Source organism: Balaenoptera ricei, chromosome 12 (genome assembly GCF_028023285.1).
Source record: "Balaenoptera ricei isolate mBalRic1 chromosome 12, mBalRic1.hap2, whole genome shotgun sequence".
NCBI lineage: Eukaryota > Metazoa > Chordata > Mammalia > Artiodactyla > Balaenopteridae > Balaenoptera > Balaenoptera ricei.
In genome coordinates this window covers 68,497,713-68,516,792 of record NC_082650.1, presented here as the reverse complement: position 1 = coordinate 68,516,792, position 19,080 = coordinate 68,497,713, and the positions used below count along the sequence as shown (strand labels likewise).

At 44.3% G+C, this 19,080-nt stretch overlaps 1 protein-coding gene across 3 annotated transcripts in view; it reads left to right on the top strand.

Moving 5' to 3' along the window:
* ANKRD6 (ankyrin repeat domain 6) overlaps positions 1–19,080 on the top strand; it is a 247,184-nt gene that overhangs the window by 125,979 nt on the left and 102,125 nt on the right. For all 3 annotated transcript variants that reach the window (XM_059941589.1, XM_059941588.1, XM_059941592.1), the window contains one exon: positions 368–631. In XM_059941589.1, the coding sequence (XP_059797572.1) occupies positions 512–631 (120 nt within the window). In that variant the 5' untranslated portion in view covers positions 368–511. The remainder of the gene's footprint in view (positions 1–367; positions 632–19,080) is intronic.

Sequence of the window (19,080 nt, the reverse complement as noted above, 5' to 3'; positions counted from 1 at the left end):
GGTCCAGAGGGCCCTCTGTGGTCCTACACGGTGTAGTTTCCTGCCGAGGGTGGGCCTGGAAACCAGGCTACATTCAGGGGGTTGTGTCAGGCCGCTGCTACCTGGGTGGGAGATGCAGAGCAGACCTCGCTGTGGTCTGGAGTCTGCGGGGGTGGGGATGGGAGCAGGGTGGTTCCGTATACTCTCCGCCTTCCACGTGCAAGTTCAGGGTTTGCTCTGCAGAGGGTGCTTCCCGCCTGTCCTGTCTCCCCCAGCTCCCCTCCCCTGCAATGAGCAATCAGCAGATGCCCTAAAACCAGGGAGGAGAGGTGTGGCCTGTCCTGGGTGCTGAGTGGTGCTGATGGCAGCTTTGTTCTGTAACCCCTAGGTCCCAAAGATGGCATAGTGATGAAGGCACCCTCCACTGATCGGAACGTCTTTACCCGAGGGTGCCTGCCTGGGCCCGTGGCATCGCGTTTAGCCAAAGGAACTTGTCTACCACTTCCCGGAAAACGTCTTTCTCTCCTAATTCATGAGCCAGCAGGATGCGGTCGCCGCGCTTTCAGAACGCCTGCTCATAGCTGCATACAAAGGCCAGGCGGAGAATGTGGTTCAGCTCATCAACAAGGGTGCCAAGGTAGCGGTTACCAAGGTAACAAGAGAATAAACACTTCAGCCATTCCCTGGGGAACAGCCTACCTCTTAAGCATTGTCCCTAAAACTGTTGTGTTTGGTTCAGTTTTCAAAGAACTGGTTGGTTTTGTTTTGTGTTTTTTTTTTTCCAGTGCTGGAGGTGTTTGGGGAGAAAGAAGAAGGATTAAAAATGCTTTCGTTGCTATCTTTCAAATGGAGTCACTCATAATTAGCATTTGACCCTCTTTAAAATCGCAGTGTGGATTTTTCTCACCTACTTCTTTAGCCAGATGGACAAGAGATCTCTCTGGAGAAGTTGGGGCGCAAAAACTTATTGGGTAGAGTGTGCGAGAATCACGTTAGGCTCCCGTGGGAGGCCTGTGGACGGGGCAGCCCAGCCGCCATGCAGACCTCACTGCTCCCATCTGGACAGCGATGGGCTTGGACCAGATGCCTCCCCATGACCGCTTTATGCTGATTTCACGTGGGTCAGTGAGAATGTGTGGCAAGCTTTGGAGGGCATTGCTGTCCCCTCACCAACAGATGACACCGTGGTAGACGAGAGAATGCACAGGCCCAAGGGCAGTTTTATAGCAAAACTGGGGTAAGGCAGGCTCTGCCCAGTTAGGTGACAAGTGCAAATACACAGACGAAGTAATGCTGATGGCAAACACTAAGTATTGCTCTAAGCACTTTATAGGCCTCTAGAAGAGGTTCTCTTTTCATCCTCACTTTAGAGATGAGGAAACTGAGGCACAGAAAGATTGAAGTAATTTGCTCAAGGGGCCCCCAGCTGCTGAGTGGCAAAACTGCAACTTGGACCCAGTTATGACTCCAGAGCCCCCCACTCCAGGTCACCCCAGAGAGAGCCATGGGGAGAGGCAAAGTTTCATTTTCAAATAGTAACGTCTGTTGACCTCTGATCTCCTATGGCAAAGATTGGCCAGCTCACATTTTTAGTTAGTCATGTGCAGTCTCTGTATTTCCTGCTTCTGATGTGTGCTTTTTCCAGCGCCACCAAGCAGTTAACTCAATTCTGGCAGTATCTGTCTGGAGATAGCATCAGATCTCACAGGCTAAGGGCTCAGTCCCATAAGACTGCTTCAGACACCAGTCACAAGTCCAGATTGTCACCTGTGCTTCTGACTGACTGGCTATAAATCAGAGGTTCCCACAACTCACTCCTTGGGTTGAATTAATTGGCTAAAGCAGCTCACAGAACTCAGGAAAACATTTTACGTACCAGATTACCAGTTTATTATAAAAGGATATAACTTAGGAACAGGCAGATGGAAGAGATGCAGAGGGCAAGGTATGGGGAGAGGAGGTTGAGCTTCCATGCCTCTGAGTGCACCACCCTCCCAGCACCTCTGTGTGTTCACCAACCGAGAAGTTCCCTGAACCCTGTCCTCTGGGTTTTTATGGAGGCTTCATTACATAGACATTATTGACTAAATCATTGGCCATTGGTGATTGATTCAACCTCCAGCCTCTCTCCCCTCCCTGGAGGTCAGGGAAGTGTGACTGAAAGTTCCAACCTATAATCACTGTTGGTTCCCCTGGCAACCAGCCCTCCATCCTTAGGGCTTTCCATAAGTTATCTTATTAATATAACCTCAGGTGTGGTTGAAAGGAGTTTATTATGAATAACACACTCCTTTCACGTTTATGGCTCTGGAGCTATTTCAGGAACTGATGACAGAAGACCAACTATTATAACAAAAGATGCTTCCATTGCTCTTATCACTCAGGAAATTCCAAGGAGCTGTAAGGAGCTGTGAGCCAGGAATGGAGATTAAGAACAAATCTATATTTCTTTTTTTAAAAAATTAATTTATTTTTTATTTATTTTATTTTTGGCCGCGTTGGGTCTTGGTTGCAGCCTGCGGGCTTTCTCTAGTTGCAGCGAGCAGGGGCTACTCTTCATTGTGGTGCGCGGGCTTCTCATTGCGGTGGCTTCTCTTGTTTCAGAGCACGGGCTCTAGGCGCACGGGCGTCAGTAGTTGTGGCACGTGGGCTCTAGAGCGCAGGCTCAGTAGTTGTGGCGCACGGGCTTAGTTGCTCCACGGCATGCGGGATCTTCCTGGACCAGGGCTCGACCCCGTGTCTCCTGTATTGGCAGGCGGATTCTTAACCACTGCGCCACCAGGGAAGCCCTATATTTCTTATTATAAGTCACAGTATCACAATGCTGGTCTCTAGAGAGACTGAAAGTCTTTGGCTACTCAAAGTTCACCCATTAGCCTAACAGCACTCTGACCTAGGTGGTGACTAGGTTGTATGGAATCCAGGGTGAAGGGAACCTTGACTCAGGCCTTGGCATGATCTACCCACAGCTCTTCAGGACCCAGACAGTCACACATGGGAGAAAGTACAGGAACTCTGTAGTTAGGGCACATGTGCACACATTTTAACTTTGCTATGTTTGCTAATTGTGCAAGTTGCTTAACTTCTTTGAGCCTCAGTTGCCTTATCTGTAAAATGGGGATAATAATACCAACCTTTCAGAATTGTTATAATAATAACTTATTAAAGCACTTAGCTCATAGTCTGCAAGTTCTCTTTTTTAAACAGTATCATTTGCTTTTTAAAAAACAGCTTTATTGAGGTATAACTTACATGACAAAAAAGTTTACCCATTTTAAGTGTGAAATTTGATATATTTTTTTTAAGTATTTATTTATTTATTTATTTATTTGGCTCCGCAAGGTCTTAGTTGCGGCGTGCGGCATCTAGTTCCCTGACCAGGGATCGAACCCAGGCCCCCTGCATTGGGAGCGTGGAGTCTTAACCACTGAAACACCAGGGAAGTCCCTGAAATTTGATGATTTTTAATGTATTTACAGAGTTGTGCAACCAACACCATGTTCTAGCACATCTAGTTTTAGCACATTTCTAATTTTAGAATCCCAGTAAGAAACTCCATACTTCTTAGCTCTCATTCCCCATTCCCATCCCTAGCTCCTGGCAACCATTGATCTACTTTCTGTTTCTACAAATTTCCCTTTTATGGACATTTTATATAAATGGAATCATATATTATGTGGTCTTTTGTGTCTGGGTATTTTCATTTAGCCTACTGTTCAAGGTTCATCTGTGTTGTAGCATGCATTTTCTTTTATTGCAGAATATTATCCCACTATATACATACACCACATTTTGTTTATCCAGTCATCAGTTGATGGACACTTTGGGTTGTTTCTGGTTTAGAACTATTATGAATAATGCTGCTGTGAACATGTTTGCACAGTTTTTGTGTGGACATATGTTCTCATTTCTCTTGGGTAGACGCCTTGGAGTGGAATTGCTGGGTCACATGGTAAATCTATGTTTAACATTTTAAGGAACTGCCAAGCTATATTCCAGAGTATCTACCATTTTACATGCCCAACAGCAATGTATAAAGCGTCCAGTTTCTCTATGTCCTCACCAATGCTTGTTACTGTCTTTTTTTTTTTTACATCACTTGCTTTTTAATAATTGTCAAAGTAAAGCATGCACATAGAAGCTTTAAAAGTATAAGTTCAGATACTGTTAAGAGGCTTTTAGGGCTTCCCCGGTGGCGCAGTGTTTAAGAATCTGCCTGCCAATGCAGGGGACACGGGTTCGAGCCCTGGTCCGGGAAGATCCCACATGCCGTGGAGCAACTAAGCCCATGTGCCACAACTACTGAGCCTGCACTCTAGAGCCTGCGAGCCACAACTACTGAAGCCCGCGTGCCTAGAGCCCATGCTCCGCAACAAGAGAAGCCACCGCAATGAGAAGCCCACGCACCACAACGAAGAGTAGCCCCCGCTCACCACAACTAGAGAAAGCCCGCACACAGCAACAAAGACCCAACACAGCCAAAAATAAAAATAAATAAATAAATAGATAAATGTATTAAAAAAAAAGAAGGCTTTTAACAAAAACTCCAATCTGCTCCCCTGAAGAAAAAACTTTTAAATTTTTCAGATTTTTTTATTTCCTGGCATTTATTTTCATAATTCTAATGAATATGCAAATACTACTAATTTGATTAATCAGTTTAATTTTTAATTTAAAAACAATTTAGGTATTACTTTAATTTTTATGTTGCACATACCCATAAGTTAAAGCATCAAATATTTTTGCTTTGTTTGCCTTCCATTTTTGATTCTCCGTAGGCAACTACTTTCAACTCTTTTGGTAGATTCTTTTAGTGCTTACATCCATAATGATATCCTGATACAGCTAAATCTTGATTTTTTCCATTTTTGGCATTATCTGTTTAACAATATGAAAACCGATGATTTAAGATTTAGCTTTCTTTCCCTCTCCTGCCCTCTCACACATACTTTCATAACAATGACCTCAGCATTTCGTTTTTACGTATTTTAACCAACTTATGCCAGTTATAGCTGAGCCCTGTGGTATGTACTATCATAACATTAACTTTTTTGCAATAATTTGTTTACCCTGATGTTAATAATCGTCTTATATTTGTTTCTTTAGTTTTTTCTCTTACTGTCACTAGTCGTCCCCAGCTGTGTAATCTCTGGATGTGCAGAATGTTCGGTAGTCTCTCCATAGATTCTCCTTGAAGAGCTGTCCCCTGGAGCCCCTTCCCCTGCTTCAGTCTGCACTGGAGGCTCTCAGCCTCTGGCGGCTGTCCTTGAGGATCTGCCTTTACTCTTACCCTAGGGATTCCCCTTGCCGCTTTTATATATGTTGACTTCGTATTTTCTGGGCCCCAGTGTCTTTCTCCTTCTTTGTTTTGTTGTGGTACACCCTCTAGTACAGTGCTGTCTGAGAGAACTTTCTGTGATGGTGAAATGTTCAATATCTGTGCTGTCTAAACAGAGTAGCAACACATGGCTGTTGAGTACAGTTGGACCATAAGAGTTTGAACTGCGCGGGTCCACTTATACGTAGATTTTTTTCAATAGTGAATACTATAGTACCATGTGGTCGGTGGTTTGTTGAATCTGCGGATTTGCAGCCGCAGATACTGAGGAACCATGGGTATGGAGGACCTGGGAATATGAATATCAGTTATTATACTCAGATTTTTGACAGCGTGGAGGATTGGCACCATTAACCCTCATGTTGTTCAAGGGTTGGCTGTACTTGAAATGTGGCTAGGATGACTGAGGAACTGAATTTTAAATTTAATTTTAATTAATTAAGTTTAAATGCCATGTGTGGCTGGACTACCATATTGTTTGTTTTTTTTTAAGGCTCCACAAGTTGAAGTTACATTTAATTTGTTTAATTATATTAAAACACATTTATAAACATAATACCAAGCTTAATTTTAGGTATTTAATATTCACTTGCATCATGTGAACTTTCAAATTTATTACATTTTTTAATTGGTTAATAATTTCAATTTACAAGCAGCTCATGCAGCTCAATATCAAACAAACAAACAACTGAACCCAAAAATGGGCAGAAGACCTAAATAGACATTTCTCCAAAGAAGATATACAGATTGCCAACAAACACATGAAAGGATGCTCAACATCACTAATCATTAGAGAAATGCAAATCAAAACTACAATGAGGTATCTCCTCACACCGGTCAGAATGGCCATCCTCAAAAAATCTACAAACAATAAATGCTGGAGAGGGTGTGGAGAAAAGGGAACCCTCTTGCTCTGTTGGTGGGGATGTAAATTGATACAGCCACTATGGAGAACAGTATGGAGGTTCCTTAAAAGACTAAAAATAGAACTACCATATGACCCAGCAATCCCACTACTGGGCATATACCCGGAGAAAACCATAATTCAAAAAGAGTCATGTACCACAATGTTCACTGCAGCACTGTTTACAATAGCCAGGTCATGGAAGCAACCTAAGTGTCCATCGACAGACGAATGGATAAAGAGGATGTGGCACATATATACAATGGAATATTAGCCATAAAAAGAAACGAAACTGAGTTATTTGTAGTGAGGTGGATGGACCTAGAGTCTGTCATACAGAGTGAAGTAAGTCAGAAAGAGAAAAACAAATACCGTATGTTAACACATATATATGGAATCTAAAAAAAAAAAAAAAAATGGTTCTAAAGAACCTAGGGGCAGGACAGGAATAAAGATGCAGATGTAGAGAATGGACTTGGGGACACGGGGATGGAGAAGGGTAAGTTGGGACAAAGTGAGAGAGTGGCATGGACATATATACACTACCAAATGTAAAATAGATAGCTAGTGGGAAGCAGCCGCATAGCACAGGGAGATCACCTCAGTGCTTTGTGACCACCTAGAGGAGTGGGATAGGGAGGGTGGGAGGGAGACGCAAGAGGGAGGGGATATGGGGATATATGTATAGCTGATTCACTTTGTTATAAAGTAGAAACTAACACACCATTGTAAAGCAGTTATACTCCAGTAAAGATGTTAAAAAAAAAATTTCATAGATACCTTGGATTTTTTATATAGTATACTGTCAAACCAAACATAATAAAATATCTTCTTTATGAAAAAATCTTATAAAACTTATTTTGTTATCTTATCAATAATCTACCATATGTCATTTATTGGCTACCATATTGAATAGCACATCTCTAATGCCTTCCTGAGAATGAGCGCACAGGAGAGACTAATCAATTTTAGACACAATCTATTGCCCCTTTCTCTCCCACATTTCTCCCTATCTAGTTATATCACAATTTTGGAGCAGATCCATAGTTAGTGTGATTATATAAATGCTCTTCACTGGTGAGCCAATAATTGTGCTATCATTACATTTCCACTGTTTGTATAACTTGCTGCTTTTCCTGAACTTGATCATTGCCTTGATTTTTAAATTTGTTTAGTTTTATTCAAACTTATGGTTAGATGTTTCCTCTACCTTTCAACTCTGTAAAACAGTTCTTAGGGGGATTTCCCTGGTGGCCTAGTGGTTAGGATTCCGGGCTTTCACTGCCGTGGTCCAGGTTCAATCCCTGGTCAGGGAACTGAGATCCTGCAAGCCGTGCAGCGCGGCCGGGAAAAAACAAAACCAAACCAGTTCTTAGAGTAATTTCCATGGTTAAGCCTATCATGTATTTACCAGTTTTATTCTTTTTCTGGAGATATCCCTTCTGGAGTCATCCATCCTTCTGTTCCAGTTTGATCTGGGCTACTCTCTAGTTCTGATGCATGGAGTCATCCTGAGAATTCCTTTCACCTCTCCCCTGTGTTAGACCCCCTGTTTGCCAAAACCCATGTCACCCTCATTTTGGTGGTGCATATCCTCTGGCAGTTTCCTAAGAGAGGGAACATGGGAAACAAATGTTTTGAGAGTCTGCATATCTAAAAACAAAATCTTTATTTTACCCTCTCGTTTAATTGACAATTTGGTGTGAGACCTAGAACTTCGAAGGCAATGTTCTATTGTTTTTGAGCTTACAGTGTTGCTGTTGGGAAAGTCAGCTCATAGATTCTAACTTGCAGCTGCCTCCTCAAAGGCCTTTTGTATCCACTGTGCCCCCCGAAGGCCTGCCCACTCAGAACCCAGCTCATGAGGCTCCACCACCAGGAAGTCCACCGAGAATGGTTCTGTGCAGGTGCTCTGCGTGGAACTCACTTCCTCTGCACTGGTGCAGCACTTGCTGTGCGTTGGCTCTGTGTCCCTCGTAATTGCATACCGCTCTGTGGGTGCTCAGAACTCCCCAGCAGACTATCACTCTGACCTGGGCCAGTTTCTCTTTTGTGTTTCTCTGTGTTTGACACAGAAGGAAAGCTCTGGATTTGGAATCCAAAGACCTTGATACAGGCGCCTGCTCTACTGCTTATTAACTGCTTGTTAATGTAGGCCAGAGCTTCTCAGCTTCTGCACTATTGATGTTTTGGGCCAGATAATCCTTTGTTGTGGGAGGTTGTCCTGTGCACTGTAGACTGCCTTGCAGCATCTCGGGCCTCTGTTCATTAGATGCATGGTACTCCCTTCTCCCTAGCTGTGAAGATCAAAAACGTCTCCAGACCTTGCCAAATACCCCCTGGGAGGGGGGCAAAATTGCCCCTTCGCTGAGAAGCACAGATGTAGGCAAATTTCTTCACTTTGCAGGTCTCATTTTCCTCCCAAAACTTAGAGGATTTCCATAGGGCCTAAATGTGCTAACACATGTGGCTGCAGTTATAAAATCTAAGTGGGCACAAAATATTGGGTCTGTTTTTTTAACCCCTCCAGTGCCTAGCACAGTACTCACTCCTTAGGCCCCATGTGTGTCCAGTGAGGGGAATAATGTTGTTTAGTGTAAGTTGCACACTTAGTGCTTACTAGGTGTCAGCTACTCTTGTAAGAGTCTACAATGATTAAGTCCTCTAAACCTCACCACAACTCTGTTCTCATTATACAGATGAGGAAACTGAGGCAAGGAGAGGTGAGGTAACCTTCCCAAAGTTTCAGAAAGTTTCAGGACTGGGATTTGAACCCTGGCCATCTGGCTCCAGAGTTTTTGCTCTTAAACACCATGTTTTCCCTGTGTGTTTATGACTTTGGGTTGGGAACATCCTGTGGGCTGCTTGTTACTAGAGCATCTTCCCTGGCATCTTACACATAGGAGATATAATCTGCAAATGTTTTACTGACTAGTAACTCATGTGCCTAGGTACTTTAATAAAGCACTTTCCCAATAGTTGTATTGTACATGTGTGTAACATTTTATACTTTGCAAGTTATTTTCGTATATGTGCTGCTCATCCCCAGAACTCCATGAGCTTTTTCTTTTGGACTTGTGAGGAAATGGAGGCCCCAAAAGGGAAGTGACATACAAGCTAGGGCATGCCAGAGGTGGCACCAGAACCGGGATCTCCTGGCTCCCATGCTGATGTCATCTCTGTTACACCAGGGGCCTCAGATAAGGGCAGCCTCTTCTGTCCTCATGGGGATTTCACCTAGTAGCTAATAGTGTGTGGGTATGATACCTTATCCACCAAGCATGAGTGGAGTTGCCATGCACAGGACAAGTCGTCAGAGGCAGTGGGCTTGGGAGCTGGGAATTCATGTAGAAACTACACTTAAACATTTTAAATTCATTTTTTAACAAAAATTTTATTGGAGTATAGTTGATTTACAATGTTGTGTTAGTTTCTGCTGTAGAGCAAAGTGAATCAGTTATACATGTACATATATCCACTCTTTTTTAGATTCTTTTCCCCTATAGGTCATTACAGAGTATTGAGTACAGTTCCCTGTGCTATGCAGTAGGTCCTTATTAGTTATCTCTTTTATATATAGTAGTGTGTACATGTCAATTCCAATCTCCCAATTTATCCCTCCCCCTCTTACCCCCTGGTAACCATAAGTTTGTTTTCTACATCTGTAACTCTATTTCTGTTTTGTAGATGAGTTCATTTGTACTCTTTTTTTAGATTCCACATATAAGCGATATCATATATTTGTTTTTCTCTGTCTGACTTACTCCACTCAGTATGAGAATCTCTAGGTCCACCCGTGTTGCTGCTAATGGCATTATTTCGTTCTTTTTTTTTTTTAGCAACTTTTTTTTTAGTAAATTTATTTATTTGTTTGTTTTTTTGGCTGTGTTGGGTCTTCGTTGCTGCACACGGGCTTTCTCTAGTTGCGTCGAGCGGTGGCTTCTCTTATTGTGGAGCACGGGCTCTAGGTGCACGGGCTTCAGTAGTTGCAGCACACGAGCTCAGTAGTTAGCAGCTCGTGGGCTCTAGAGCACAGGCTCAGTAGTTGTGGCGCAAGGGCTTAGTTGCTCTGCGGCATGTGGGATCTTCCCGGACCAGGGCTCGAACCCGTGTCCCCTGCACTGGCAGGTGGATTCTTAACCACTGTGCTACCAGGGAAGTCCTGCTCCACTATCTTTTTATAGAACTTTTAGGAAGCTGGTCCTTGGGATGTTTCACCACAGCTTTCGTTTTCTCTGAAAGTAACCAGACAGAGGTTATTTGATGCAGCTTTAGTTAAGAAAAATGCAGTTTCATTCATAAAATTAATGTTTATCAAATTTCTATTTGATACCTACCACCACCCCTGAGTAATGACATAGGATTTAGATGATTAAGAAGTACAGACCGCAGGGCCTCAAGGCATAGAAAGTGAGCCCCCCACAGTTCACTGCTGAGTGGATGGGCAGAAAACTCAGCAGGTGGCAACATGGGGCGGGGGGGTAAAACATGGAGCAAGGGAAGGAAGGGAGGAAGGCAAGGAAAAAAAAGAACTAAAGACCGTATGCAAACTTACGCAATGTCATGTGTATCTAATTTATGTAATTTATGTAAAATGTTACATTTGCATACATGTTCATGCACAAAGAACTTGGAAAAGAGTTACATTTATATTGACCAGTTATATCCATTGATAAATGAAAACGGCAAATAGGAAAGTAGCAAGTGATGGGTACAGTCTGATGCATTTTGGTTAAAGCGCAAATCCACTTCTGTCTGCCAACCTGCCTCTATTTGTGTGAGCACAGAGAACCGCGGGGAACACGAGAGACTGCTGACGCCAGTTGCCTGGCAGCAAAGATGATTAGCTTTGCTTTTATAGATTTTTCCATTGTATTGTTCCGCTTATTAATACAAGCATATATTACTTGAGTAATTTGTGAAACATGAAATCAAGTTTAGAAATGTGTGTTGAGTGTCTGTGCCAGCACTGGCGCAGTGCTGTATATTTACCATCTCACTGCTCAAAAAGCCTGTGCTCCTGTCTGTGTGATACCAAAGGGGAAAGGGAGGCGCTGAGCAGGAAGCAACTGGAGCAGTTGAGTAACTTCCCAGTTAAGGGGTCAGTAACCTCGGGGGGGGAACCAGCCCTGTCTGGCTGTGAGGCCCACGCTAGGACGGCACCTGCACAGTCCCCGTTCCTTCCAGCACCACGCCAGCCACTGCTCCCCAGCTCCTTCTCCCCATCCATGCGCACAGAGAAAGAGGCCGTCCTGTGGGAGGGGCTTAGGCCAAAGGGCCTTCTCCCCCCCCCCCCCACCTCCAACACCACATACACACCATTCCCAGAGTTTTCAAGCAACTTCAGGAGTTCCCGACCGAGGAAGTGTAGTGCAGAGGGTATGAACCTGGACCCAGGAGCCAGAGTCGCCTGGGTTCAAACGCCAGCGTATTTACTAGCTCTGTGATCTTGGGGAAGTCACTTGTTCCCTTTGTCATTCATATCATCACCTCTGACATGAGGATTAAGTGATACTGGCTACCTCATGAGGTTGTTTCAGCACCAGCGGAATCAATTATGCAAGGTACTTAGAACAGCACTTGGCACATGGTAAGCGCTGGATGTGGCAGCCGTTACCAGGCGGTCCTGATGATGCAACAACCAGCATATCTTATGGTCTGAGAGTTGTGGTCTGAGTACCAGGCAGGGAATCCTGAGGGGAGGACAGAGGCCAGTCAGTGCCCTCATCTGAAAAATGAGGCTAATACCCACCTTGCGGGGTTGCTGTGAGGATTAAACGAGATGACAACTGTGTAGCGGTGCCCAGCACTGAATGAAGAGAGAATTCTGCTTCCAGCCTGCCTGTCTACCTGGGGCTAGGACTTGCCAAGCCTCCACAATTGGCCAGAACCAATTCCTTAAAGTAAACGTCCCCTCATCCATGCTGCTGAATTGATGAACATACTGGGGAATGCTATTCAGCAACAGAAAGGACTGAGCTACCCATAGAGGAAAGAACATGAATGACTCTCAAAGCCTTATGCATTTGAAGCCAGACACAAAAGGCCACACACAATGTGATTCCCTTTGTATGACTTTTTAGAAGAGTCAAAACTATAGGAACAGAAAATAGATAAGTGATTGCCAGGGACCAGGGATGGTGGAAAGGGACAAACGGGGGGGAAAAAAAAAAGCAGATGGAAATTTGGGGGAAGAAATGAAAATCTCTGTTTTGCTTGCACTGGTGGTTTTCTATGATTCTATACATTGATCCAAACGCATCAAACTGAATACTTAAAAACGGTGAATTTTATTGAATATAAATTATACCTTGATTTTTAAAAAAATAGCAGTTCTAAATATAGTAATTGTTATATAAGGAAATAAACTTAAGGGGGTTTAATAACTTTGTTCTAGTCATTTGTTGGGGAGGGGGAAGTTTCCCCTCACCCCCCGCCCAAAGTTCTTTTGGTTGGTCTAATAATTAAATTGACACAAGACCGATCAACAGGAGAAAAAAATTTAATTCATACACACAGAGGTCTCATAGAAATGGGATCCCTGCCCACCCCTGTCCCAAAGAGACCAAAGCAGTCTGCTTATATATCATTTTTAGACAAAGGAACAATTATTTGTGAAGATTTAACAAAACAAAGGGGCTTGTGCTTGGGGAAGCAGATTCATGAAGAAGTTTGCTTATACAGCTTTCTTAGCCTTGAATTCTCTAGCTTTGGTAGTAAGGATGCTTTCTATGCCCCTGTTTTATAGGGAGGATATTTTCACATGGGAGATTTATTTCCTGCTTTCAGAGGGAAAGAGGTGGGGTGGTCAGAGTGTTTTTTTAAAGTATTTTTTCTCACCAGCTATTTCTCAAGTAACTTTAATTCAAAATAATCAGTGTGCTACTGAGGCCTATTTTGGGTGGCCTAACCTGGGCCCCGACACATTTATAGGTTGTTTGTGGCTCCTGTGGAGCTTTCATATTAGGTATCCCATTACTAGTGAATGACTATGCTCCAATAAATATAAACTTTAAACTTTTAAAAAGAGAACTGCAAATGGTTTGATTGTAGTAACGTCACTTTCCCAAGCATGACTTCTGATCGTGTCTGCAGAAATGAAGAGCATGCAGGGCTGGTAGATATTTTCAGCAGCCACTCCCAAGGGAAGGCTGGAGGTGGATAAATGCTGTACATTCACGGCCTCAAGAAACGCAGCCAGAACAGTGGAAACCAAGGATCTTTTTTGTTGATGTTCATTTGCTTTGGTTTTGATTCTGTGGGAGTGTGTTTAATATTAGGACTTACTGGAGTGGGGCGGGTCTGAACTTGTTTGCCAGCCTGTTGGTTTGTAGTCCTTTCCTGAAAGCTGCCAATCCCCACTCCCCAAGAGGAGGGCGGCGGGAGAAATAGATGCTTACAAGACTGTTGGTCAGGTGAAGTGTCCACTTGAGAGAATGTGTTGTCTGTTGCATGCTTCTTCCAGAAGACTCCATACACTTGTTTAAAAAGATATAAAGGGGACTTCCCTGGTGGTCCAGTGGTTAAGAATCCATGCTCCCACTGCAGGGGGCACGAGTTTGATCCCTGGTCGGGGAACTAAGATCCCACATGATGCACGGCACAGCCAAAAATTAAAAAAAAAAAAAAAGATATAACCAATTAAATATTTTGAACAGGTAATATTTACATTCACATGGTTCTAAAACAGAAGGCACAAAAAGTTGATAAGTCTTTCACACTCTCTCCCAGCGGCTCAGTGTCTCCTTTTCTGAAGGCAACCTGTGTTACCTGTTTCTTGCGTTTTTTTCCTGAGATAGTTCATGCATATATGTGCAAATGGATGTATCTCTATGTGTATCCCCACAAATTGCTTCTGTACAAACTGTAGGACACTATACATACCCTTCTTCCCTTTGCTTTCTTCAGTGAACCGTAATTGGCTTCACCCATCCCATATTGATGGGCATTTAGATTCTGCTAATCTTCTGCTCTTAGAAATTATGTGGCAGCTACTGACCTTGTCCTGAGGTCTTATTGCACAGTGTGCTTCTGTCTGTGGGACAGGTTTCTGTAAGTGGCACTGATGGGGCAGGGCATATGTGCCCTTGTAATTTTCAGAGCTGGAGCAGAACTGCTCTGCATGGAGCTTGTGCTGGTGTACACTCTCCCGGCAGAGAGAGGGGGGCCTGGGAGCACTGCCCCTTAAGCACGCTGTGACCAGTGCTATACCAGCCCCTCCCTCCTCCCTCTTCTCCTGGCCCTTCTTCCCGAGTTTATCCTGCCTTTCTCGCTTCCTCGCCAGGAGCTCTCGGCAGTGGCTCTATTTGGCCTTTGTTCCTCTCCCCTTCGGCATGGGTTCATAGAATTTTCTCTTTTTCACCAGCTCTGGCTTGTGTCTAGTGCCAGTTTCCCGGGAGTCAGGGGGAAAAGCAAGGGGTGGCTGATGGGAGGCCAGTGGCGGGAGTCTCCACCCATCTCCTCCCCTTCCTCCCCCTCCCAAGGCGGCCTGGGACTTCGCATCTCACACGCAGTAGCCAGTGTGTTCTCACCTCCTGAGTGAGGGCTGAGCCTGCACAGGGCTGATGCAGCCCCGGTCCTGCTCTTGGGTCCACACGCTCCGTGTGGGCCCTGAGGGTGCAGAGTTACATGTCAGGTCACACAGAAAATCTGCTTTTTGTTCTCCAGTAGCTGGAAGCATCACCCTTTGGGAAGAAAATCTCCACCGGGAAAACTCAGGCCTTTGTAGTTTATTGTCAGAAATCAGGGAAACTTGACATATGGTGGTAATCCTGAGCAACTCTTATAAAACGAACACGTGTTCAGATTTTATTTAATCAATTGGTGAGGGAACCAGTAAGATGTTGCAACTGCTTCAAAAGAGAATGTAGAAAATTACAAATATGCAGGTCTCGGGAAAGCGGAAATAAATTTGCTTATTAGGTATAAAACTGGCCAGTATACACTGAATCTGCCAGACACAATTTGTTGGCATCACCCTCAGGGTTCTAAGACTTACAGACTTGTGAAATAGCTCAAAGATAACCAGGAGATGACCTGGAATTGCACTGTGCCTGAAATGGGACACCTAGTCATCTCTCTCGCTTTCAGCCACTTTATATTTTTACTTTGTTTAAAATTTTTTCATTTTTAAAAATTACAGTAAAATATACATAGCGCAAAACTTACTACTTTAACTGTGTTTAAGTGTTCAATGGAATTAAGTCCATTCATATTTTCGTGCAACCACCAGCCCCATCTATCTCCAGAATTCATCTTCCAGACGGAAACTCAGTACCCCTTAAAGACTTCCACCCCATGCCCCCCTTGCCCTGGCAACCACAGCTCCACTTCCCGTCTCTATGACTTTGTCACCCGTTTAAAAATCTCCCAATTTTTCCTTCCCAAGAGTAGAGGCAGAGAATCACTTCACCATCTCTGTGACCCTGGCCTCCTTGAACCTTGGTGTCCTGTCTGTAAAATCAGCCTAACCCCTACCTCGGGGACTTGTTGTCAGGATCAAATGAGGTGATCCATGCAGAGTGCTTGTACAGTGTAATAAGGATGTAGAACGAGCTCAGCGGATGGTAGTTTTTATCATAATTACTGTTTTCTTACTTGCGTCCGTGGTCCCCAGAGGCACAGAAGTTCCCCTAGGCAGGTCAGCAGTTTTCAGTATTGACCACATGTGTGATCACCTGGAGAGCCTTAAAAAGATATTGATGCCCAGGTTCTGATTTAATTGATATGGGGTGTGGCTGGGTTTGTTTCAGAGCCCCCGTGACTCTAACGGACAGCCGGCTGGGAACCCACTCACTGCTCTGGGCCTTCCTCCCGGGAGCCTGGAGCCCCGTGTGTGGGACGGGGCAGTGCTCTCTGCAGAGCGCTGCCAAGTCGGTGGTTAGATGCCTGGAATTCATGGCGCTCTTTGTGGAACACCACGGAGTACTGATAGTCTCGGTGCCGTAATGCAAGCTAGAAACAAGTTCACCTGCAGGAGATCCACGTCTTGAGTGTGGGAAGGCAAATGCATGCTGTGAATTGTTGTGTGGCCCACCTGTGAGGCGTGCGTGGCACGTTACCGGGTCAATACTAGGAAAGTCTCAGTGAGGGTTCACTTAGGATGATGAAGGTGTTAGTTAAGCAGGCGGCCCGGTGACTAGTGTTTCCCGCAAAGGTAGGGGGCGCCCCCCGGAGATGCTCCTTTGGGGGAGGGAGAGGGCGGTGTAAGAATTGGTGTCATGTGTCAGACTTAAGTCCGTGCCTGGGCCTGAGGGGAGACGTGCTGTGACCGAGGAGAACAAGCCTCGAAACGTCAGGGATGGACCCTTAACACTGACTCAGGCATCTCAGGAGAGGCAGCCGTCGCTGCTGTTGGAACGGGAGTGCGGGGTCAGCCCTGAGTCTCTCGGCTGCTTGCTCACGGCCTCTGGGGAAGTCCTGGGAGGGGTGCCTTGCTCTGCGGGGCCTCTTCTGTTGCCCTCTTGCTGTGTCTGCAGTGGTGTTCAGCGGGGATGAAGGCAGGCCCTCTTTCCCCAGCTCCGGGCAGGCCTGCTGGGTGCGGTGGCCCAGAGGCCCAGTCCGCACCGGGGTGTTCACACAGCAGGTCAGCTGCATGTCCCATCCCTGGGTCTGTCTGTGCAGTGTGCGCTCTGTTGCCTTAGCAGTCTGCGCTGAAAATGGAAGCCTCAAGCTGCACAGCTGACTTTTATAGCCCAGATTAATGTGCTGGTAACACCCTCTAAAGCCACATATTTGATAGGTCCTAACCGCGCGAGAGGGGAGATTACAACATCGTGGCATAGCCGGGTGTCAGCATTTCTAAATCCTCCCTGAGTACCTGTGTCTTTCCTGAACGAAATGCATTGGAGGACCACTTGTTTCCAGGCCAGTAATCGTCCTGTTGTAAGACTTCCACGAAGTGTCATCACCTAATCCACGCTCTAGGGTTGCTATAAAATAAGGAAGCCAGAGAGGAAAGAAGCTTTAGAAGCTGCTGAGTTGCCCACTTGGGCCTCTGCTCAGATGCCAGTGCAGATGGTCTGTTGGTAGATTCTCTATTAGTTTTCTTCTTTCTCTTTTCTTACTCTTAAGCTGTAATGACTTCGGTTTCAGAAAATAAATGAAGCCAGGAACTTGTTTGGAGACTGAAAATTCTTTCTCAGCAGGCCTGTTGGTTTGTTTCCAGTAAGAACTGTCTGTTGCATGTTTAAGTTGTTATAAACCAAGGATATAAACCAAGATGGGTGAGTAGGTGGTGACTATGCCTGGTCTTCTTTCAGCCTGTGTTTGCATCAAATAGAGCAACGTATAAAGAATTCTACACCATGAGCAAGTGAAAACGCAAGGCTGATTCTACATCAATCAGTGTAATCCCCATATCAATAGCTGTCTTAGTCTGCTTAGGCTGCTGTAACATAATACCACAGACTAGGTGGGTAAACAGCAAACATTTATTTCTCACAGTTCTAGAGGCTGGGAAGTCCAAGATAAAGGTGCTGGCAGATTCGGTTCCTGGTGAGGGTCCTCTTCCTGGCTTACAGACATTCGCCTTATTGCTGTGGAATATTAGTCAGCCTTAAAAAGGAATAGAGGGCTTCCCTGGTGGCGCAGTGGTTGAGAATCTGCCTGCCAATGCAGGGGACACGGGTTCGAGCCCTGGTCTGGGAAGATCCCACATGCCGCGGAGCAACTAGGCCCGTGAGCCACAACGACTGAGCCTGCGCGTCTGGAGCCAGTGCTCTGCAACAAGAGAGGCCACGATAGTGAGAGGCCCGCGCACCGCGATGAAGAGTGGCCCCTGCTTGCCGCAACTAGAGAAAGCCCTCGCACAGAAACGAAGACCCAACACAGTCAAAAATAAATAAATAAATAAATAAATTTAAAAATAAATAAATAAATAAAAAGGAATAGAATTGTGATACATTCTGTGACATGGATGAACCTTGAAAACATTATGCTAAGTGAAATAAGAGAGACACAAAAGGACAAATATTGTATGATTCCACTTATATAAGGCACCTAGAATAGGCAAATTAATAGAGATAAAAAGTAGGGTAGGGGGGAATTCCCTGGCAGTCCAGTGGTTAGGACTCTGCGCTTTCACTGCCGAGGGCCCAGGTTTGATCCCTGGTCGGGGAACTAAGATCCCACATGCTGTGTGGTGAGGCCAAAGTAATAAAAAAGAAAGAAAAGAAAAGTAGGATAGAAGTTAGCAGGGGCTGGGGGAGAGGGGAATTTTTGTTTAATGGCTACAGAGTTTCCGTTTGGGATAATTAAAAGTTCTGGAATTGAATAATGGTGATGGTTGCGCAACATTGGAAATATACTTGATGCCACTGAATTATAAACTAAAAAATGGTTAAAATGGTAAATTTTATGTTATGTATATTTAACCATAATAAAAAAATTTATTTTAGTTCACCCAAGAAGCAGAAAACTTAAATAGTCTAATTACCATAGAAAAGATTAGAAATGTGATTAAAGATGCAACCTTTAAAAAAGCGCTAGAGCCAGATGGTTTCACAGCCCTGTTCTGTATTTTAACAAAAAACCAATTCCAATGTTGTTTAAACTATTGTAAAGCATAGAGCAAAATGGAAAGCTGGATTTGTGTTATGAAACCAGTGCAACCTTAATACCAAAACCAGGTAAATATAAATGAGAGTGAGAGAAATAATACGAGTACTATAGAGCAATCCCAATTATGAATTAGAAACAAAAATTCTTAATAATCTTACTTAATAAAATACAGCACATATCAGAATAGTACAATGTGACCAGGTAGAGTTTGATCCAGGAATGCAAGGATGGTTCCATAATTCATTACACCAACAGATTAAAAGGGAAAAAAACCCCACATGATTATATTAACAATTGC